Here is a 23,482-nt window from a genome sequence, read left to right as displayed (position 1 = left end):
TTCAGCCACCAAGGACTCATTTTTAGAGTGGAATCAAGTCTTCCTCGATCCGAGGGACTGCCTATGATGATGATGGTGATGACCCAGAACTGCACACAATACTCCAGTTGAGACCGAACCAGTATTTTATGCAGGTTCAACATAATATCCACACTTCTGTACTCTATATCTCTATTCATGAAGCCTAGGATCCCGTAAGTCTTTGTAACCACTTTCTCAACCAGCGCTGCCACCTTCAGTGATTGGTGCACACATACTCCTGGGTCTCTCTGTTCATGCAACCCTTTACAATTGTACCCTTTAGTTTATATTTTCTCTCCTCTTTCTTCCTACCAAAATGTCTCACTTTTGAACTTTTCTACGTTAAGTTTCATCTGCCACATGTCTGCCCATTCCACCAGCCTGTCTCTGTCTTTCTGAAGTCTATCACTATCCTCCTCACTGTTCACTGTACTTCCAAGTTTTGTGTGAGCTGTAGATTTGGAAATTGTGTCCTGTCACCCAAGTCTAGGTTATTAATATAGATCTAAAAAAGCAGTGGCTCCAGTACCGACCCCTAGGGAACAGCACTTCCTCCAGTCTGAAAAACAACCATTCACCACGACTCTGTTTGTGTCACTTAGCCACTTTCATATCCATGCTGCCACTGTCCCCGTTATTCTATGGGCTTCGATTTTGCTGGTATTGGTAACACGCCTGGGATCACTAAACACAAAACCCAGTCTGTTAATCACTTTCAGCTACTGGACTTAGCATGTGCCCCACAGCATCTCTTCTACCTTCAATATGTGAATAGAGCATCACACCTGTAAACCAGGTTTAAGTTTATATCCACTCAGCAAATCTATTTAGGAAAAGCCGGTAGGCCGATGAGACACTGTTAAGGTGCCAGTGCGCTGCTGGTTTGCTTGGCATTTTGCCTGTAATGGACTCCGTATTTTGGTCTCCATATTTACGAAAGGATATACTTGCATTGGAGGCTGTTCAGTGAAGGTTCACTAGGTTGATTCCGGAGATGAGGGGATTGACTTATGAAGATAGCTTGAGTAGGTTGGGCCTATACACATTGGAGTTCAGAAGAATGAGGTGATTTTATTGAAACATAAGATAATGAGGGGGCTTGAAGAGGTGGATGCAGAGAGGATATTTCCACTCATAGGGGAAACTAAAGACAGGGGACATAGTCTTAGAATAAGGGGCCACCCAATTAAAACTGAGATGAGGAATTTCTTCTCAGAGGGTTGTAAATCTGTGGAATTCTCCGCCCAGGAGAGCTGTGGAGGCTGGGTCTTTGAATATATTTAAGGCAGAATTAGACAGATTTTTGAGCGATAAGGGAGTAAAGGGTTATGGGGAGCAGACAGGGAAGTGGAACTGAGTCCATGATCAGATCAGCCATGATCTTATTGAATGGCGGAGCAGGCTCGATGGGCCAAATGGCCTACTCCGGCTCCTATTTCTTATGTTCTAACTGAACATTTCTCCCAGTGTAACCTTGTCTGTAATGAAATATATGTCTTTTAATAAGCCTCAGGGTCCTTGCTCATGTCTGCTGCAGATTCCGGAGTTGATTCCAGAGATGAGGGGGTTGACGTATGACGATAGGTTGAGTAGGTTGGGCCTATACACATTGGAGTTCAGAAGAATGAGGTGATCTCAGTGTGGCCCTGAAGGACTGTGTCCAGGCTGAAGTTCTGTTCCCCCTGTACGATCCTCCGCACAGATTGTCCTTTCTCAGCTCCAGCCAGGTGATGCTAAACATTCAAGTGGGAAAGACAAAAATCCACAGCAATGTGTTGAAAGCAACACTAATTTATGTATCTATAGCCCAAATATTAAACCCCTTTCCAGTTACAGGAGTTATTACCATCAGCGTTACAGGAGTTATAAACCCCAACTGTCAGAATAAAGACGATGCAGTCCAGGATGTGATTACCAGCAGCAATAACAGCAGAATCCAACCCCTGCCGTCACTTGTGAACTCGCTGGTGTCTCAGCAGGTTGCCTGACAGAGAGAATCCCTTCCCACACTCACAGCAGGTGAACGGCTTCTCCCCAGTGTGAACTCGCTGGTGTCTCTGCAGGTCGGATGACTGAGGGAATCCCTGCCCACACTCAGAGCAGGTGAACGGCCTCTCCTCAGTGTGAACTCGCTGGTGTCTCTGCAGGTTGGATGACTGAGTGAATCCCTGCCCACACTCAGAGCAGGTGAACGGCTTCTCTCCAGTGTGAACTCGCTGGTGTCTCTGCATGTCGGATGACTGAGGGAATCCCTGCCCACACTCAGAGCAGGTGAACGGCCTCTCCTCAGTGTGAACTCGCTGGTGTCTCTGCAGGTTGGATGACTGAGTGAATCCCTGCCCACACTCAGAGCAGGTGAACGGCCTCTCCCCAGTGTGAACTCGCTGGTGTCTCAGCAGGATGGATGATGTAGTGAATCCCTTCCCACAGTCGGAGCAGGTGAACGGCCTCTCCCCAGTGTGAACTCGCTGGTGTGTCAGCAGGTCGGATGACCGAGTGAATCCCTTCCCACAGTCGGAGCAGGTGAACGGCCTCTCCCCAGTGTGAACTCGCTGGTGTGTCAGCAGGTCGGATGACCGAGTGAATCCCTTCCCACACTCGGAGCAGGTGAACGGCCTCTCCCCAGTGTGAAGTCGCTGATGCCTCAGCAGGTGGGATGATGTAGTGAATCCCATCCCACAGTCAGAGCATGTGAATGGCCTCTCCCCAGTGTGAACTCGCTGGTGTGTCAGCAGGTCGGATGACAGAGTGAATCCCTTCCCACACTCGGAGCAGGTGAACAGCCTCTCCCCAGTGTGAACTCGCTGGTGTGTTAGCAGGTCGGATGACAGAGTGAATCCCTTCCCACAGTTGGAGCAGGTGAACAGCCTCTCTGCAGTGTGACCTCGCTGGTGTGTCAGCAGGTCGGATGACCGAGTGAATCCCTTCCCACAGTTGGAGCAGGTGAACAGCCTCTCCCCAGTGTGAACTCGCCGATGTGTTTCCAGCTGGGACGGGTAGTTGAATCGTTTTCCACAATCCCCACATTTACACGGTTTCTCCCCAGCGTGACTGCACTTGTGCTTCTCCAGTTTGGATGATCGGCTGAAGCCTTGTCCACACACAGAGCATGTGTACCGTTTCTCCCCACTGTGAACGGTGCCTTCTGCTTCCATGGTCAAAGGCTGATGGTATTCCAGTCCCGATGGATCGAGTGACAATCAGATCTTGAGGTGATGTTGGGTTTGAGCTTCCAGTCTACAAATCCTCCCCTTTTAACACCCTGTAAAGTTAATTTCAAACAGGAAAAAGGGAGTGTGAGAGAGAACCCACAAAAACACAAAGGCAGGTTGTGAAATTGAGCTTAATGAATCTGGTCATTTGTGGGGCCGGCACTAAAGAAAAGTGACCATGAAATCTGACGGATTGTCATAAAAATACATCTGGGTCACTGCTGTCATCAGGGAAGGAAACCCACCTCCCTCGACAAGCCCACATGGGAAATTGTTGGTCTCACTGGGCCCAGAAGTACTGGGGGTGAAACCCAGCAGCTTCTCCCCGCTCTCTATCCAGCTCAAACTGATGTAACAAACAGAGCCACACAGGAGGCCAGAGAGCGACTTCCACATCCAGCGCCCACCCTGATACAGAGCGGCTTGGAATTGCTGGGCCTGCTGTATAAACGCAAGTTGTTGTTTTCCTGGTGTGGGGAAGGTGCTGCCCCCGGGGGTTGCTGGTGCTGGGCCGGGCGGCTCTGAATCAGGGCCCGAGAGCTGCACTCGGTGTTGCCCGGGGCCCGAGAGCCGCACTCGGTGTTGCCCGGGGCCCGAGAGCCGCACTCGGTGTTGCCCGGGAGCCGCTCTCGGTGTTGCCCGAGAGCCGCTCTCGGTGTTGCCCGAGAGCCGCACTCGGTGTTGCCCGAGAGCCGCACTCGGTGTTGCCCGAGAGCCGCACTCGGTGTTGCCCGAGAGCCGCACTCGGTTAAAAAGGAGGCAGACAAAAAGCAGGAAGCTATAGACCAGTTTGCCTAACATCTGTGGTTGGGAAAATGTTAAAGAGTTCATTCTTAAAGAAGCATTGGCAGGACATTTGGAAAAGCATAATTCGTTCAGGCAGAGTCAGCATGGATTTATGAAGGGGAAGTCATGTTTGACAAATTTGCTAGAATTCTTTGAGCATGTAACGAACAGGGTGGATAAAGTGGGTGTGGTGTATTTGGACTCCCAGAAGGCATGTGATAAGATGCCACATAAAAGATTACTGCACAAGATAAAAGTTCACGGGGTTGGGGGTAATATATTAGCATGGATAGAGGATTGGCTAACTAACAGAAAACAGAGAGTCGGGATAAATGGTTCATTCTCAGGTTGGTAATCAGTAACTAGTGGGGTGCCGCAGGGATCAGTGCTGGGACCCCAACTATTTACAATCTATATTAACGAATTGGAAGAAGGGACCGACTGTAAAGTAGCCAAATTTGCTGGCAATACAAAGGTGGGAGGAAAAGCAATGTGTGAGGAGGACACAAATAATCTGCAAAAGGACACGGATAGGCTAAGTGAGAGGGCAAAAATTTGGCAGATGGTGTATAATGTTGGAAAGTGTGAGGTCATGCACTATGGCAGAAAAAAAAAATCAAAGAGTAAGTTATTATTTAAATGGAGAAAGATTGCAAAGTGCTGCAGTACAGCAGGACCTGGGGGTACTTGTGCATGAAGCACAAAAGGTTAGTATGCAGGTACAGCAAGTGATCAGGAAGGCCAATGCAATCTTGGCCTTTATTGCAAAGGGGTTGGAGTATAAAAGCAGGGAGGTCTTGCTACAGTTATACAGGTTATTGGTGAGGCTACACCTGGAATACTGCGTGCAGTTTTGGTTTCCATACTTACGAAAGGACATACTTGCTTTGGAGGAAGTTGAGAGAAGGTTCACTAGGTTGGTTCCAGAGATGAGGGGGTTGACTTATGAGAAAAGGTTGAGGAGGTTGGGTCTCTACTCATTGGAATTCAGAAGAATGAATGAGAGGTGATCTTATCGAAACGTGTAAGATAATGAGGGGGCTTGACAAGGTGGTAGCAGAGAGGATGTTTTCACTGATAGGGGAGACTAGAACTAGGGGGCATAATCTTAGAATAAGGGCCCCCCCCATTTAAAACTGAGATGAGGAGGAATGTCTTCTCTCAGAGGTTTGTAAATCAGTGGAATTCGCTGCCTCAGAGAGCTGTGGAAGCTGGGACATTGAATATATTTAAGACAGAGAGAGATATACAGTGTCTTAACCAATAAGGGAATAAGGGGTTATGGGGAGCGGGCAGGGAAGTGGACCCGAGTCCATGATCGGATCAGCCATGATCGTATTAAATGGTGGAGCAGGCTCGAGGGGCCGTATGGCTTGCTCTTGCTCCTATTTCTTATATTCTTATTTTCTTATGTAGTGGGTATCTGGTATGGGAGTGTGGATTTGACTCTGTATCTGTCCATCTCTGGTTTCTGGATGAGGGTTTTACTCTGTATGTTAGTTTCTGGTACGAGAGCATGGATTTTATCCTGTACCTGTTAATTTCTGGTAATTGCCTGTGGGTTTCATTCTGTATCAAAAAGTGCCACATTACAACATAATTCCAAAAGGACAAAGAGTGTTAAAAAAACAAGCCTGAAGGCTGAGTCTCAAAGCGAGGAGCATTCGTAATAAGGTGGACGAATTAACTGCACAGATAGCTATTAACGGATATGATGTAATTGGGATTACTGAGACATGGCTCCAGGGTAACCAAGGCTGGGAACATAACATCCAGGGGTATTCAATATTCAGGAAGGATAGCCAGAAAGGAAAAGGAGGTGGGGTCGTGTTAATGGTTAAAGAGGAGATTAATGCAATAGTAAGGATGGACATTAGCTGGGATAATGTGGAATTTATATGGGTAGAGCTGCGAAACACCAAAGGGCAGAAAACGTTAGTTGGGGTTGTGTACAGACCACCAAACAGTAGTAGGGACTTTGGGGATGGTATCAAACAGGAAATTAGGGACGCGTGCAATAAGGGGACAGCAGTTATCATGGGGGTGTCTTTAACCTACATATTGATTGGAAGAACCAAACTTGTAGCAATATTGTGGAGGAGGATTTCCTGGATTGTATAAGGGATGGTTTTCTCGACCAAAATGTCGAGGAAACAACTGGAGAGTGGGCCATCCTAGACTGGGTCTTGTGTAACGAGAGAGGATTAATTAGCAATCTGGTCGTGCGTGGCCCCTTGGGGAAGAGTGACCATAATATGGTAGAATTCTTCATTAAGATGGAGAGCGACACAGTTAACTCAGAGACTAGGATCCTGAACTTAAAGGAAACTTCAATGGTATGAGACGTGATTTGGCTAGGATAAACTGGCGAATGATATTAAAAGGTTGACGGTGGACAGGCAATGGCATACATTTAAAGATCACATGGATGAATTACAACTATTGTACTTCCCTGTCTGGCGTAAAAATAAAACCGGAAAGGTGGCTCAACCGTGGCTAACAAGGGAAATTAGGGACAGTGTTAAATCCAAGGAAGAGGCATATAAATTGGCCTGAAATAGCAGCAAACCTGAGGACTGGGAGAAATTTAGAATTCAGCAGAGGAGGACTAAGGGTCTAATTAGGAGGGGGGCAATAGAGTATGAGAGGAAGCTTGCAGGGAACATTAAAAACTGACTGCAAAAGCTTCTATAGATATGTGAAGAGAAAAAGATTAGTGAAGTCGAATGTAGGCTCCTTGCAGTCAGAATCAGGTGAATTCATAATGGGGAACAAGGAAATGGCAGACCAGTTGAACAAATAATTTGATTCTGTCTTCACTAAGGAAGACACAAATAACCTCCCGAAAATACTAGGGGACCAAGGGTCTCGCGGGAAGGAGGAACTGAGGGAAATCCTTCTTAGTCTGGAAATGGTAGTAGGGAAACTGATGGGACTGAAGGCCGATAAATCCCCAGGGCCTGATAGTCTGCATCTCAGAGTAGTTAAAGAAGTGGCCCGAGAAATAGTAGATGCATTGGTGGTCATTTTCCAAAATTCCATGTACTCTGGATCAGTACCTATGGATTGGAGGGTAGCTAATGTAACTCCACTTTTTAAAAAAGGAGGGAGAGAAAACAGGGAATTATAGAACGGTTAGCCTGACATTGGTGGTGGGAAAAATGCTGGAATCAATTATTAAAGATGTAATAGCAGAGCATTTGGAAAGCAGTGACAGGATCGGTCCAAGTCAGCATGGATTTATGAAAGGGAAATCATGCTTGACAAATCTTCGAGTTTTTTGAGGCTGTAACTAGTCGAGTGGATAAGGGAGAACCAGTGGATGTGGTGTATTTGGAATTTCAAAAGGCTTTTGACAAGGTGCCACACAAGAGATTAGTGTGCAAAATTAAGGCACATAGTATTGGGGGTAATGTATTGATGTGGAGGATGAACTGGTTGGCAGACAGGAAGCAAAGAGTGGAATAAACGGGTCCTTTACAGAATGGCAGGCAGTGACTAGTGGGGTGCTGCAAGGTTCAGTGCTGAGATCTCAGCTATTTACAATATACATTAATGATTTAGATGAAGGAATTTCATGTAATATCTACAAATTTGCAGATGACACTAAGCTGGGTGGCAGTGTGAGCTGTGAGGAGGATGCTAAGAGGCTGCAGGGTGACTTGGACAGGTTAGGTGAATGGGCAATTGCATGGCAGATGCAGTATAATGTGGATAAGTGTGAGGTTATCCACGTTGGGGGCAAAAACCGGAAGGCAGATTATCTGAATGGTGACAGATTAGTAAAATGGGAGGTGCAAAGAGACCTGGGTGTCATGGTACATCAGTCACTGAAGGTAGGCATGCAGGTACAGCAGGCAGTAAAGAAAGCAACTGACATGCTGGCCTTCATAGCGAGGGGATTTGAGTAGAGGGGCAGTGAAGTCTTACTGCAGTTGTACAGGGCCTTGGTGAGACCACACCTTGAGTATTGTGTGCAGTTTTGGTCTCTTAATCTGAGGAAGGACGTTCTTGCTATTGAGGGAGTGCAGCGAAGGTTCACCAGACTAATTCCCGGGATGGCAGGACTGACATATGAAGAAAGACTGAATCGGCTAGGCTTACAGTCACTGGAATTTAGAAGAATAAGAGGGGATCTCATAGAAACATATAAAATTATGACGGGACTGACAGGTTAGATGCAGGAAGAATGTTCCCGATGTTGGGGAAGTCCAGAACCAGGGGTCACAGTCTAAGGATAAGGGGTAAGCCATATCGGACTGAAATGAGGAGAAACTTTTCACCCAGAGAGTGGTAAACCTGTGCAATTCTCTACCACAGAAAGTTGTGGAGTCCAGTTCGTTGGATATATTCAAGTGAGAGTTAGATGTGGCCCTTACAGCTAAGGGAATCAAGGGATATGGAGAGAAAGCGGGAGTGGGGTACTGAAGTTGCATGATCAGCCATGATCACATTGAATGGCGGTGCAGACTCGAAGGGCAGAATGGCCTGCTCCTGCACCTATTTTCTATGTTTCTATGTTTCTTTCCATTCCTGGTGTGCGAGTGTGTATTTAGCACTGTATCTGTCCATCTCTGTTATGTGAATGTGAGCTCCACTCCATACCCGTCATTCTCCAGTATATTAGTATTGTTTTACTGTGTACCACCAATTCCTGATAGAATATCTGTTTTACTTTCTAACTGTCAATTTGTGTTATGGAGGTGAGTGTTTATGCTGAATCTGTCGGTCTCTGGTAAATTAGTCTGAGTTTCACTCTGTATCTATCTGTCTCTGCTATGTGAGTGTGGGCCTTTCACTGTATCTCTCCATTTCTGTTATGGGAGTCTGGGTTTTATTCCGTACCTGTCACGTTCTGACATGTGATTGTGGGCCTTACTCTATACCTGCCAGTTTCTGCTTAATTGTGAGTGGACATTCCTTTGTAGCTATCAGTTTCTGGAATGAAAGAGAGGTCTTTACCCTGTACCTGTCAATTACTGGTTCGTGAGTATGGGCATGTCACTGTATGTCAATTTATGTTATGGGAGTATGGATTGTAATATGTCAGCCTCTGATGTGTGAGTGTGGGTTTTATATGTATCTCTCAGTCTCTGATATGTGAGTGTGTGTATTATTCTGTAACTGTCAGGTTTTGTTGTGTGTTGAGGTTTAATCTGTGCTTCTCAGTTTCTGCTATGTTAGACTGTACCTATTTGTTCCTGCTACTTGATTGTATGTTTTAAACTGTACCTGTCAGTTCCTGCTATGAGAGTGTGGAATTTACTCAGTATTTGCCAGTCTCTGGTATGTGAACATGAGAATCAATTTTACTTTTAACCTGTATTTCTCTGATATGTGAATGAAGATTTTGCCTTCTACGTGTCATTTTTCTGATGTGAGTGTGTGGGTTTTACTCTGCCCCTATCAGTTTCTGTGATGCAAGTAACAATTTTACTGACTGCCTTTCAGTTTTCCGATATGTGCACATGGGATTTTCACTTTACCTGTCACTCTCTGGTTTACAAGTGGGGATTTTATTCTGTTACTGTCACTTTCATATATGTGGGTGTGTGTTGTATACTGTATCTGTCAGTCTGTGGTACGGGAATGTGGGTTTTATTCTGCACCTGTCAACTTCTGGTATGTTCGGGGGGGTTAAATACTGAATCTGTCAGATTCTGAAACATGGCTTTTGCTCTGTACCCATCAGCTTCTGATATGCGAGTGTGGTTTCTACTACCTGTTTGACATTTTTTCTGATAGATGATTGTCTTTTATTCTCTGGCAAGTGAGTGTGGGTGTTTCATGTACCTGTCAGTGTGATCTGTTTCAATAGTGAAACAGCATCTGATTCTACTGCTCCATGTGACTGTAAGATTCACAATGTAACTCTGCCACTTCGGATCACTGTGGGACTGACAGCTTCTGCTGCCTGTGACAATAGGATTGAGGCCAGTTCTGTGTCTCTGCGCTCTGTGAGTGATAATCTACTTACTGTGTGTGACAAGGAGCTGCCTATACTGTTCCTTGAGTTCTGGGTGGAAGAAAGATCACATTTGTTCTGGCTGGTTGAAGAATTTTGCTCTGAGAATAATAATACGAGAACATTATTAGTTCTAAGATATGGATGTGGGGGAGAATATGATGTATCTGAGGGAGCGACAATGTATCTCTCGATCACCAGCAACATTGTTCTGGAGAACTCAACACACCGAAACAATATAACCCGTCTTTAAAATATCTTCTCCCACACTCCTCTCCTGGTGCCTGCAATAGATGCACTTTGTGAAACTCCCCACATCCTCACTGTCAGGCTGTGTTTCCCTCCCGGACTCAATGCCGATCTCTGAGCCCATCTGCGGACATGCTCCCAAAGCGCTGCGCTACTGTAAGGAGGCTGCTGCTCGCTGCCTTACCCCGGGGTCGTGGTGTCTCCATTCCCAGCTGTTTTAAACCATCTTCTTCCGCTCACTGAGTGAATGGTGATCACAGGCAGGGCTTGGGTAGGGGAGGGTGCATGCGCTCTTCTGCTCACTGGGAATTGACACATGGGGCGGGGCTGAACCATGCATGCGCAGCTCTCTGCAATAATTCAGCCTGTAAAAATCAAAGTGCACTTTTCCCAATTTACTTATCAGAATCTGAGCAAAGGAACTGGGGGAAAGGACAGAGAATGATTAAAGCTGGGAGCTTTGTCCCTTGGAGATGCTCAATTTGGGATCATTCCGTGCAGGGTCTTTCTCTCCATGAGCCCATCTTCACAAAACAATTCTGCAGAAACATCAGAGGGACGAGGGAGTGGGAGTGATTGCTGGGATTGTGCAGGAGTTAATATCTGACAGAAACATTCCGAGATCAGTTTAATTAGAGTAAAACACTCGGTCACTGAGAGTAATACCGAAGGGGCTATAGTGAGGGAGGAACTTAATACAATCACTATTCAGAATAAAGTAGTACTCTGTAAAATAATGGGACTAAAGGCATACAAGTCACCTTGAACTGATGGCTTACACCATAGGGTCTTAAGAGAAGTGGCTGCAGAGATAGTGGACACATTCGTTGTAATCTACCAAAATTCCCTGGATTCTGGGGTGGTCCCAACAGATTGGAAACCAAAAATGTAATGCCTCTATTTAAAAAAGGATGCAGACAAAAAGCAGGAAACTACAGACCAGTTGGCCTAACATCTGTCATTGGGAAAGTGCTGGAGTCCATTATTAAGGAAGCAGTAGCAGGACATTTGGAAAAGCATAATTTGGTCAGGCAGAGTCAGCATGGATTTATGAAAGGGAAATCATGTTTGACAAATTTGCTGGAGTTCTTTGAGGATGTAATGAGTAGGATGGATAAGGCGGAACCAATGGATGTGGTGTATTTGGATTTCCAGAAGGCATTTTATAAGGTGCCACATAAGAGGTTACTGCACAAGATAAAACCTCATAGGGTTGAGGGCAGTATATTAGCATAGATAGAGAATTGGTTAACTAACAGAAAACAGAGAGACGGGATAAATGGGTCTTTTTCCGGTTGGCAAATGGTGACTAGTGGGGTACCGCAGGTATCGATATTGGGTCCTCAACTATTTACAATTTGGAAGAAGGGACCGAGTGTAATAGAGCCAAGTTTGCTGATGATACAAAGATGGATGGGAAAGCAAATTGAGAACACAAAAAATCTGCAAAGGGATATAGACAGGCAAAATGAGTGGGCAAAAATTTGTAATATGTAGTATAATATGGGAAAATGTGAGGTTTATCCACTTTGGCAGAAATAATAGAAAAGCAAATTATAATTTAAATGGAGAAAAATTGCAAAGTGCTACAGGACAGAGAGACCTGAGGATGTTTGTGCATAAAACACAAAAAGTTAGTGTGCAGGTACAGCAAATAATCAGGAAGGAAAATTGAATGTTGGCCTTTATTGCAAGGGGTATAAAGCAGAGAAATCCTGCTACAACTGTACAGGGTATTGGCGAGACCACACCTAGAATACTGCATGCAGTTTTGGTCTCTGTATTTAAGGAAGGATACACTTGCATTGCAGGCTGTTCAGAGGTTAATTCCGGCGATAAGGGGGTTGTCTTATGAGGATAGGTTGAACCGATACACATTGGAGTTCAAAAGAATGAGAGGTGATCTTATCGAAACATATGATAACGAGGGGACTGGACAAGGTGGATCCAGGGAGGATATTTCCACTCATAGGGTAAACTAAAACTAGGGTGCATAGTTTCAGAATAAAGGGGCCACCCATTTAAAACTGAGATGAGGAGAAATTTCTTCGCTCAGAGGGTTGTAAATCTATGGAATTCTCTGCCCGAGAGCTGTGGAGGCTGGATCATTGAATATATTTAAGGCAGAGATAGACAGATTTTTGAGCGATAAGGGATTAAAGGGTTATGGGGAGCGGGTAGAGAAGTGGAGCCGAGCCCATGATCAGATCAGCCATCATCTTATTGAATGGCTGAGCAGGCTCCAAGGGCCAAATGACCCACTCCCGCTCCTATTTGTTATGTTATTTTGTTCTTATGAGATAATAACCTGAGACTGTTAACGGGGATTCCAACCCTGGTACTGTACATGGGGATTGTAAACCTGGGAGTGAACAGCTCTGGGGCTTTCCTGTTACAATTGTCTGGGACGTAAACCAGAAGCTTAGCACTGAGCAGCGCCTTCAGGAGATGGTGAGAAATCCGAGCTTTCCAGACTAAGCTGTTACTTTACCAAGATGGCCGCGCATGCGTTTTGCTGCTCACTGAATCAAGATGGCGGAGAACTGACCCTGGCTTCCTGTACAAAGCTGGCCGCCGTTACTCTGGGCCTTTGACCGGGAGAAAGCCTCGAGCCTGCAGTCGACGATTTTCCGAGTATTATTCCCAGCTTCCGGCGGGCTGCAGTTGATTATGAAACCTCCCCGGCTACCCCTTAGTCCATTACTCCCCTCCGCCGCGCTGAAAAAGAGCTGTTTTGCGGAGCACATTTCACCATACCTGCTTCGCCATTACACGCACCGCGCATGCTCCAAACACAGTCAGGTCTCGCGCCTGCGCACAGGGCCCCTGTAGTCTGGGGTCGGCACATTCTCCGACGCGGGGAATGCTGGGTAAATAGGAACGGCTACGTCAGTGAATGGAAGAGGATTTACTGGGCTCCCATTGGCCACTGAACCATGTTCATTCTGGTACTTGGACTTTGTTTCTGCTGCTCTTCACAACCCCGATACCTGAGCTGGAGATTAATGTTCTGTATAAATATTAAATAAATCAGCTTGTTTCAAACACCGTATGTCCAATATTTCATTTCTCCTTAATAAGAGACTAATTAATGTTTCCTTCCCTTCCATTTTGGACCTTTTCTTACTCTAGATTATTTCACTTCTCACGTAATTCATCTTTTCCCACGTCAAATCCCAAGCTTGTTTATTTTGAGCATACGGCTTGTGGATGTCTCAGACTGAACCGGCGTGTCTCACTTTACACTCATTTGACGTTCCTTTCAACCAACCCTTGAAAGAACTATCTTGCGTAAGACTGGAAATCTGTTATTTTCTCTATTGTTTAACGATTTTTAAATGCGGTTAATAGATCTCCACACATACTGCATGTGATCAACTTTGAAATGTTCAAATCTTTGTAATTGCCTTTGCTAATTTTGATTGGTTAGTTGATTAAAATTACTTGTTACTAACATACCTTGCCGTATTTCTTGCATCAAAATAATTGTTTAAATACTTCCTTTATCAGGTCTTTAGCTTCCCCACTGATCTCTGTTTCCTCTTGTGGGGGAATCTCGAACTGGGTGGCAAAGTCTGAGCATAAGGGGGCGCCCATTTAAAATGGAAATTAAGAGAAATTTCTTCTCTCAGACGGTCGTGAATCTTTGAAATTTTCCACCCCAGAGAACAGTGGAGTCTGGTTATTGAAAATATTTAAGTTGCAGATAGACTGATTTTTGAAAGAAAGTGGAGTCAAGGTTTATGGGGAGAGGGCTGGGAAGTGGAATTGAGGCCAAGATCAGATCAGCCAAGATCTTATTGAATGGTGGGGTGGGCTCAAGGGGCCAGATGGCCTACTTCTGCTCCTATTTCTTATGTTCTTAGCCTTGGTTAGGGGCTGGGTTTAGATGTAGCTTTCATAGTTGTGGTTTATGCTTATTTGTTAGGATTGGGATTAGTGGTTGGGGTAGTCAGTAGGATATACGTCTTAGGATAAAATGATTAACTTGGAAAGCACTATTGGCAATATAAGTGTCACTTGACATGCCCTTTTCCATTTCATGTTTATAATCTGACAGAGCCGAGTCATGTTTATAATCTGACAGAGCCTCACATTATGTTCATTCAAGGAACTTTCTTTCCTGTGCAAGCTTCATTTCCTCGCTTCTTTCTGTCTCTCTACATCGTAATCTCTACATTTCTCATGGAAAAGTAAATTAGTGACATTAGATTTGGGGACAATAACAGATGGATACAGTTGTTGCGCTGGTCACATCTAATCTTCAGCCTGCCTGAAAAGGACTTCTGACAATAATCTGTCACCAGGCCTCACCAGTCACTGTCTGATTCTTCCATCATCTTTTCATTCATTACCCACATTTCCCCCTAAGCGGCTTTCACTGGCATGACCATTCCCCATACTGAGGCTCTCTAATTACCGAGCAGAGCATAAACACCGGCAGGGACTGGTCAGACCAAATGGCCCATTTCTGTGTAATTCTGTAATTTTGTTGTCTCAGTGTAAGTGGTCCTTGGATTTGATGCCTCAGTGTTACTGGTCCCTGGATTTGGTGCGTCAGTGTAAGTGGTCTCGGGATTTGATGCCTCAGTGTTACGGGTCCCTGTATTTGGGGCGTCAGTGCAAGTGGTCCCTGGATTTGATGCCTCAGTGTTACTGGTCCCTGGATTTGGTGCGGCAGTGTAAGTGGTCTCGGTATTTGATGCCTCAGTGTTACTGGTCCCTGGATTTGGTGCGTCAGTGTAAGTGGTCCCTGGTTTTGATGCCTCAGTGTTACTGGTCCCTGAATTTGTTGTCACTGTATTATTAATCTCTCAATTTGGTGTCACGGTGTAATTCATCCTGGATTTGATTCCTCATTGTAACTGGTCCCTGAATTTGGTGCCTCAGTGTAAGGGGTCCCTAGATTTCATGCCTCAGTGTAAGGGGTCCCTGGATTTGATGCCTCAGTGTAAGGGGTCCCTGGATTGATTCCTCAGTTCAAGTGGTCCCTGGATTTGGAGTCACAATGCAAGTGCCAGCGGGAAATGGTGTCTCAATGTAAGTGGTCCCTGGATTTGCGCCACAATGTAAGTGGTCCCTGGATTTGGTGTCACAATGTAAGGGAATCCTGGATTTGTTATCAACAGCACCTCGTCATTGGGACTGAGGACAGCCCAGCAGCGCATTCAGCACAGAATGACCCCACTAAAATCTATTCCCAATTAACACTACCTACATTAATTCACCAGAAACAGCCCAGTGCCTGCAAGGAACTGCAGCCTAGCATCTAACTTCAATGGAACACTCAGGACAAAACATTTTAAAGGAAAAATAAACCCGATCATAGTTCAACAAAGGGAATTGGGGCAGTAAATCCCTCTCACTCATAGTGTGAGCCCGGGCTGGCCCAATAGGGTGAACGCGGGCTGGCACAATAGGGTGAACGTGGGCTGGCACAATAGGGTGAGCGCGGGCTGGCACAATAGGGTGAGCGCGGACTGGCCCAATAGGGTGAGCGCGGGCTGGACAAATAGGATGAGCCCGGGCCAGGGTCACCAGACAACAATTAGCACAAAAAGGCGCCCTTGCAGGGGTCACTGACCTGGGCACAAACATGTGACCAATCAAACTGACAGACACCCTGAAGCCCCGGCCACACTTTGTCCCTGCATGAAGGACAGCGCATGCGCCGTGAGACACGCCCTGACCAAGATGGCGGCCGCTGAGCCCGCTCCCCCGCCGGGGAAACATTTACCGCCAAGAAAGTAATCAAGAAAACATCACCGATCGGCGGAAGGGGCGCAGAAAATCGAGGAAGGAGAGTTACTCCATCTACATCTACAATTCACCCCGATACCGGCATCTCCTCCAGGGCCATGGGCATCATGAACTCGGTTGTGAAGGATAATTTGGAGCGCATCGCGGGTGAGGCTTCCCGCCTGGCCCATTATAACCAGCGCCGCACCATCAGCTCCCGGGAGATCCAGACCGCCGTGCGCCTGCTGCTGGCCAAGCACGCCGTGTCGGAAGGGACAAAGGCGGTGACCAAGCACACCAGCTGCAAATCAAACTGCGCGCTGTCCAGAGAGATCAAACCCAAACATAACGGCTCTTTTAAGCGCCACACACAACCTCTCTGAAAGAGCTGCACAAACCCATCTCCCTTTAGACTCAAATCACTAATTATTTCCTGAACAAGTGTGTGCGAAGCTTTGCAGTCCCAGCTGTAGACTTAGTTTTAAATTCTCAGATAACCGATTTTACTGTCCGGTTCTTCCCTTTCCCGCCCTAAACTACAAACACGGTCCCTGGTCGCTCATTCCCTTTGCTCTCAGACCCGGCCATTTACATCGAAACATAGAAAACATAGAAAATAGGTGCAGGAGCAGGCCATTCAGCCCTTCTCGCCTGCACCGCCATTCAATGAGTTCATGGCTGAACATGAAACTTCAGTACCCCCTTCCTGCTTTCTCGCCATAACCCTTGATCCCCCTAGTAGTAAGGACTTCATCTAACTCCCTTTTGAATATATTTAGTGAATTGGCCTCAACTACTTTCTGTGGTAGAGAATTCCACAGATTCACCACTCTCTGGGTGAAGAAGTTTCTCCTCATCTCGGTCCTAAATGGCTTACCCCTTATCCTCAGACTGTGACCCCTGGTTCTGGACTTCCCCAACATTGGGAACATTCTTCCTGCATCGAACCTGTCTAAACCCGTCAGAATTGTAAACGTTTCCATGAGGTCCCCTCTCATTCTTCTGAACTCCAGTGAATACAAGCCCAGTGGATCCAGTCTTTCTTGATAGGTCAGTCCCACCATCCCGGGAATCAGTCTGGTGAATCTTCGCTGCACTCCCTCAATAGCAAGAATGTCCTTCCTCAAGTTAGGAGTCCAAAACTGTACACAATACTCCAGTTGTGGCCTCACCAAGGCCCTGTACAACTGTAGCAATACCTCCCTGCCCCTTGAACTCAAATCCCCTCGCTATGAAGGCCAACATGCCATTTGCTTTCTTAACCGCCTGCTGTACCTGCATGCCAACCTTCAATGACTGATGTACCATGACACCCAGGTCTCGTTGCACCTTCCCTTTTCCTAATATGTCACCATTCAGATAATAGTCTGTCTCTCTGTTTTTACCACCAAAGTGGATAACCTCACATTTATCCACATTAAACATCATCTGCCATGCATTTGCCCACTCACCTAACCTATCCAAGTCACTCTGCAGCCTCATAGCATCCTCCTCGCAGCTCACACTGCCACCCAACTTAGTGTCATCCGCAAATTTGGAGATACTGCATTTAATCCCCTCGTCTAAATCATTAATGTACAATGTAAACAGCTTGGGCCCCAGCACACAATCTTGCGGCACCCCACTAGTTACTGCCTGCCATTCTGAAAAGTACCCATTTACTCCTACTCTTTGCTTCCTGTCTGACAACCAGTTCTCAATCCACGTCAGCACACTACCCCCAATCCCATGTGCTTTAACTTTGCACATTAATCTCTTGTGTGGGACCTTGTCGAAAGCCTTCTGAAAGTCCAAATATACCACATCAACTGGTTCTCCTTTGTCCACTTTACTGGAAACATCCTCAAAAAATTCCAGAAGATTTGTCAAGCATGATTTCTCTTTCACAAATCCATGCTGACTTGGACCTATCATGTCACCATTTTCCAAATGCGCTGCTACGACATCCTTAATAATTGATTCCATCATTTTACCCACTACTGAGGTCAGGCTGACCGGTCTATAATTCCCTGTTTTCTCTCTCCCTCCTTTTTTAAAAAGTGGGGTTACATTGGCTACCCTCCACTCGATAGGAACTGATCCAGAGTCAATGGAATGTTGGAGAATGACTGTCAATGCATCCGCTATTTCCAAGGCCACCTCCTTAAGTACACCGCCTGCCGACGTTTTAGAAGTTTGTTTTAGGGTGAGGCTCAGACTATAGCCATCTCGTTCTCTCTCACGCCCTTTTCAAATTAAAAGAAAATTCTCGTTAGGGATCAAACCGTTTATTAACCCTAGAGTCCGAGTGTAACAACCCAAAATAGGAGTTCTTACAGAGACCAGAACCGGGACAGTTTGAACACTCTGTCCCTCTTCTGTTTTCACAGAGAGATTCCCAGTTCTGGTCTCACTCCCGCTGGTGCGGGGGATCGATCGATAATCTATGAAATCCAACTTTTACATAGATTGAGCTGGAATGTGTCCCGTTACAGAATCAGTGAGGTTTATTCCCGCCCATTACAGACAGTTTAAACTGAACCGGAATTTCATCCTGATTCTAACAGCCTGGAATTTGCAAGTGAAATATGGATTAAGACAAAAGGAAACAAAAAGTGTTTGGAAATATTTGGCTTATGATCAAGTTACTAACATAATTTTGCAATTTTAACAATTATTGGCGGGATTTTTGAATTCCTAAATCGTTCGATGACCGACTGTTGAGAACAGTCATTTCCGCCCAGGTTTCATTGGCGGACTAAACAGGCTGCGATTGGTCATCAGAAAAGACCAATGAAATTCACCACAGAGCGATCAATCACAAGTTCGCTCCTTGCATTTCTCCAGAAGGTATAAGAAATGCAGATGTGGGAAGAGTTTCTGATTCTTTCTCTGAACTTGTGGATTGTGGAAATATCTGGCGGTGAAAGACGCACTTTGGTCTTGCCGAAACTTGCTGGTCTTCCAGAGCAAGGAGATGTCCACGTCTGCGTGTTGCAGACTGGCGCAATCGAAGATCCATGACTACGTGCTGAGGGGCACTAAAGAATTGGAGCAGCCGCCGCAAAGGCACGGTGGGGAAGAGCTACAGTTTGAAGCCCTTCCACCACGGTAAATCCAGGGGATGGAATCAGTATAAAACTCCCCTCCGGCTGCAATGGTAAACCTTTTGTATACATAGAGCACCATGATCTACCTATGTATTGCCATGTATAATGCAAGTTCTGTTGCTTAATGCACGTTGGAAACAAATGTAACTGTACCCTCACTGTGTACCGTATGGTGACACATGGAATGTAACTTGATGAACGTACCGGAATGTAACTTGATGAACGTACCACAATGTATCCTGGATTGTATGAATCGTACCTTGAAATGTAAAGTAAAGAAATATATTGAACGGGACTGCGGTCAGCATCTAAATGTAATGAATGGAATTGCTGACCGCATCCAAATGTACTGAACTGCTTTCGAATGTATTGTGCACATTTTTATATGAATAAAGTATATTTTGAAATTTAAAAAAAAAATCTGGAAGATGAAAAAGCGGCGGTAAAGCTCGGCACAAGGACAAGTCTCGCTCCTCCCGGGCCGGACTGCAGTTCCCTGTGGGCCGTGTTCACAGGCTCCTGCGGAAGGGGAACTATGCTGAGCGTGTGGGTGCCGGAGCCCCGGTCGACATGGCTGCTGTGCTCGAGTATCTGACCGGCTGAAATCTTGGAGCTGGCCGACAACGGGGCCCGCGACAACAAGAAGACCCGCACCCTCCCCAGACACCTGCAGCTGGCCATTCGCAACGACCAGGAGCTCAACAAGCTGTTGGTAAAGGTGACCATCGCTCAGGGCGGGGTGCTGCCTAATATCCAGGCTGTGCTGCTGCCCAAGAAAACCACCAGTGCGTCCAAGAGCAAGTAATGCGGACAGGATTTAATCTAATAAACCAAAGGCTCTTTTCAGAGCCAACCACCGTATCTGTGAAAGGGCTGGTTACTGTTCTATGGGTCAGAATTATCCCAGATCTAGTTTAATATATTACATCTCTGCATTTAAGCTGGGCGTCTCCTGATCTCGGTTAGAAATCGGTCACTCTCTGTCAAACATGTAGATATCGAGATCGACAAACTCTGCCGCAGGATTGCTGTTAGCGGATATTCGGATCAGTGAATCAATATAGAGAGAGTTGCTTCAGAGAAACACAAAATCGACGGAACCTGAATGTGAGACCGGCCGTCATTGAACACGTTGTGTGAGCCGAAAAAAACGGATGTTAAGAGCCGAGTATAAAGGGAATGAGCGGTTGAAGGGCCCAACCTTTCTCACTGCGAATTCATTTATTGGTTCAAAGTCCTGTTTAATGCTATGGGAGACGCACATGAATGATTTTCGTCAAAATTAATTTCATTGACAATTATTCTTAGTTGTAAAATGCTGCAGTTACAAGCTCACATAATTCATTTCTGACCTGACAGGGATATTAAAATTACATCGACTGCGATTGGCCGAGAATCGAACCCGTGTCAACTGCTTGGAAGGCAGCTATGGTCACCACTACATCACCATCGCCCACACAATACTCAGTGTATTTACAGACTAACTAATTCTTGCAGGACACAAGTGGGACAAATACTATATTCAGTAATCAGAATGTCAGCCGGGTGCTGGGACACTTCCCCTCCAATTAAACACCGTCACTGTGAATAGTTACCTTGTTTGGGCTGAGCCCGCATCCCATTCATTAGTTTTAAGCCCTTTTAGTTTAAAAATAATCAACAGATATGGGGAATGTTTTTTTGTAAATTGATTAATTTGTACGACATTAACCTGCTGAAGGCACTAAGTTTGGTGGATTAAAACCAGCCTCTTCCTGTCACTTTCTCAAATGTGAGCGATGGTGGTATAGTGAGCGGTGAGCTGCCTCCAAGCAGTGGAACTGGCTTCGATGCCCGGCCATCGCAATCCGGGTAAGTTTACCGCCTCGCAGGCCAGAAATGATTGATGGTACCTTGCAGCAGGATTTTATAACAGCAAACCTGTTGCACTGTCTGTCGACAGTGACCAGTTTAGAACCGAGAATGTCTGAGGATCATTTCTGATCAGGAAACTAGCCGCTTAATTGCAGAGATTCAATGTTAATTTAGATCTGGGACAATTGTGATCCATAGAACAGTAACATGTCCTTACATTGATACTGTGGGTGGCTCGGAAAAGAGTCTTTGGTTTATCAGATTAAACCCTGTCCGCTTTACTTGCTCTTGGACTCACTGGTGGTTTTCTTGGGCAGCGGCACAGACTGGATATTAGGCAGCACCCGCCCTCAGCGATGGCCACCTTTCCCAGCAGCTTGTTGAGCTCCTGGTCGTTGCGGATGGCCAGCTGCAAGTGTCTGGGGATGATGCGGGTCATCTTGTTGTCGCGGGCTGCGTTGCCGGCCAGCTCCAGGATTTCAGCGGTCAGATACTCGAGCACAGCAGCCATGTAGACTGGGGCCCTGCCACCAACACGCTCAGCATAGTTTGCCTTCCACAGGAGCCTGTGAACACGGCCCATAGGGAATTACAGTCCGGCCCGGGAGGAGCGAGACTTGGCCTTGGCCCTAGCTTTACCGCCGGTTTTTCTTCTTTTTTTTGTTTGAAAAATATACTTTATTCATATAAAAATGTTTGCGGTACATTGGAAAACATTTGGATGCGGTCAGCAATTCTATACAATTAATTTGGATGCTGACAGCAGTTCCATACAATACACTGGCGTACATTTCATTTCAAGGTACAGTTTAGAACAATCCGTAAATCACGTTGCATGTAGCACTGTATAAATAAGGGTATTACATGGAGCAGGTAAGAACAGGTTTACATTACATTCCAGGATACATTTCAATACCGATCACCAATTACGTTACATGAAGCACTATGCAGATGAAAGCAGTAGTCGGAATGGGTGAGGATACAGTTACATTTCTTTACACGTTACTAAACAGTGCAGAAACTTTCATTGTACATGGCACAACACAGATGTTTTTCAGTATATGGTGCTTTTTCAAACATTTCCACAATCCACACGTTTAGAGACAGAATGAGAAACTGCCCACATCTGCCTTTCTTGCCTTCGGGAGGAATGCAGGGACCGAACTTGTGATTGGTCTCTCTGTGGGGAATTTCATTGGTCACAGTCTGTTTAGCCGGCCAATGAAAGTAAGGCGGAAATTACTGTCTCCAACAGTCAGAATAAGGATCTTTTAATTCAAAAAGCCCAAGACTTTTAAAAATAGCGGATTATGATAATAAATTTACCATGAGTCCAAGATTTTCCAACATGTTTTAATTCCTTTTCTCTTATTCTATATTTCCCTTGCAAGTTCCAAACTGTTACAATCAGGAACAAATTCGGGTACTGTTTCATACTATCTGTAATGGGCGGGAATCAATCCCCACTGATTCTGTAACGAGACACATTCCAACTTAATCTTTGTAAAAGTTGGATTTTATAGATTATCGATCAATCCCCCGCAAAGACGGCAGTGAGACCAGAACTAGGGGTCCCTCTGTGAAAAGAGAAGAGGGACAGAGTGTTCAAACTGCCCCGGTTCTGGTCTCTGTAAGAACTCCCGTTCTGGTTTGTTACACTGCAGGGAGTCTCGGGTCAATAAACGGATTGACCCACAACAGGAATTGAAAAATAAACTTGAAAACGGCCTGCGAGAGAGAATGAGTGACTGAAATCTGAGTCTCAGCCCCTAAACAAGCTTTTAATTCGGCAGGCGGTGTAAATGAACGGGTCTAAGAGCAAAGGGAAAGTGCGAGCAGCGACCGTGTTTGCAGTTTGTGGGCGGGAAATTCCAGTGACACTGAGGTCGAACCGGACAGTGAAACTGCCGGAGAATTCAAAATCTACAGCTGGAACTGCAAAGGTTCGCACACACTTGTTCAGGAAATAATTAGTGATTTGAGTCTAAAGGGAGATGGGTTTGTGCAGCTCTTTCAGAGAGGTTGTGTGTGGCGCTAAAAAGAGCCGTTATGTTTGGGTTTGATCTCTCAGGACAGCGCGCAGTTTGACTTGGAGCTGGTGTACTTGGTCACCACCTGTGTCCCTTCCGACACGGCGTGCTTGGCCAGCTCCCCGGGCAGCAGCAGGCGCACGGCGGTCTGGATCTCCCGGGAGCTGATGGTGCGGCGCTGGTTGGAATGGGCCAGGCGGGAAGCCTCACCCGCGATGCGCTCCAAAATATCGCTCACAACCGCGGTCATGATACCCATGGCCCTGGAGGAGATGCCGGTGTCGGGTGAACCTGCTTCATCAATTTGTAGATGTAAATGGAGTAATTCTCCTTTCTCGACTTTCTGCGCTTCTTGCCGCCCTTCGGTGGTGTTTTCTTGATTACTTTCTTGCTGGTAACTTTACTTCCCGTCAGCTATTGTCTGGTTCAGTCCGGCACAGATTTGAGGAAACTCTGCTCCGAGCCCGCATTTTGTAGGCAGCCCCACACTCCGCCCACAGCCCTATGCTAATGATGGGTGGGTGACAATGATAGTGA

The 23,482-nt window shown here is 45.9% G+C and overlaps 1 protein-coding gene across 4 annotated transcripts; it reads right to left on the bottom strand.

Annotated features, from left to right (window-relative positions):
• Nucleotides 1-1,834: 1,834 nt before the first annotated feature.
• On the bottom strand, nucleotides 1,835-13,012 carry LOC139272763 (zinc finger protein 229-like). 4 transcript variants are annotated; one of them, XM_070888876.1, is made up of 3 exons: nucleotides 12,782-13,000; nucleotides 9,997-10,085; nucleotides 1,835-3,283 (listed from the first exon to the last, which is right to left on the bottom strand). In XM_070888876.1, exon 3 carries the CDS (start codon nucleotides 3,174-3,176, stop codon nucleotides 1,971-1,973), a length of 1,206 nt encoding a protein of 401 aa, XP_070744977.1. In that variant the 5' UTR covers nucleotides 3,177-3,283; nucleotides 9,997-10,085; nucleotides 12,782-13,000; the 3' UTR covers nucleotides 1,835-1,970. The 4 variants fall into 4 exon arrangements, with proteins under 4 accessions (XP_070744977.1, XP_070744978.1, XP_070744980.1 ...); XM_070888877.1 differs by lacking the exon at nucleotides 12,782-13,000 and adding an exon at nucleotides 10,418-10,449; XM_070888879.1 differs by lacking the exon at nucleotides 9,997-10,085 and having other exon boundaries at nucleotides 12,991-13,012.
• Nucleotides 13,013-23,482: the final 10,470 nt, after the last annotated feature.

Source organism: Pristiophorus japonicus, chromosome 9 (assembly GCF_044704955.1).
Source record: "Pristiophorus japonicus isolate sPriJap1 chromosome 9, sPriJap1.hap1, whole genome shotgun sequence".
Taxonomy (NCBI): Eukaryota; Metazoa; Chordata; class Chondrichthyes; family Pristiophoridae; genus Pristiophorus; species Pristiophorus japonicus.
Note: the sequence above shows the minus strand (reverse complement) of the source record. Positions and strands in the feature narration are given on the sequence as shown.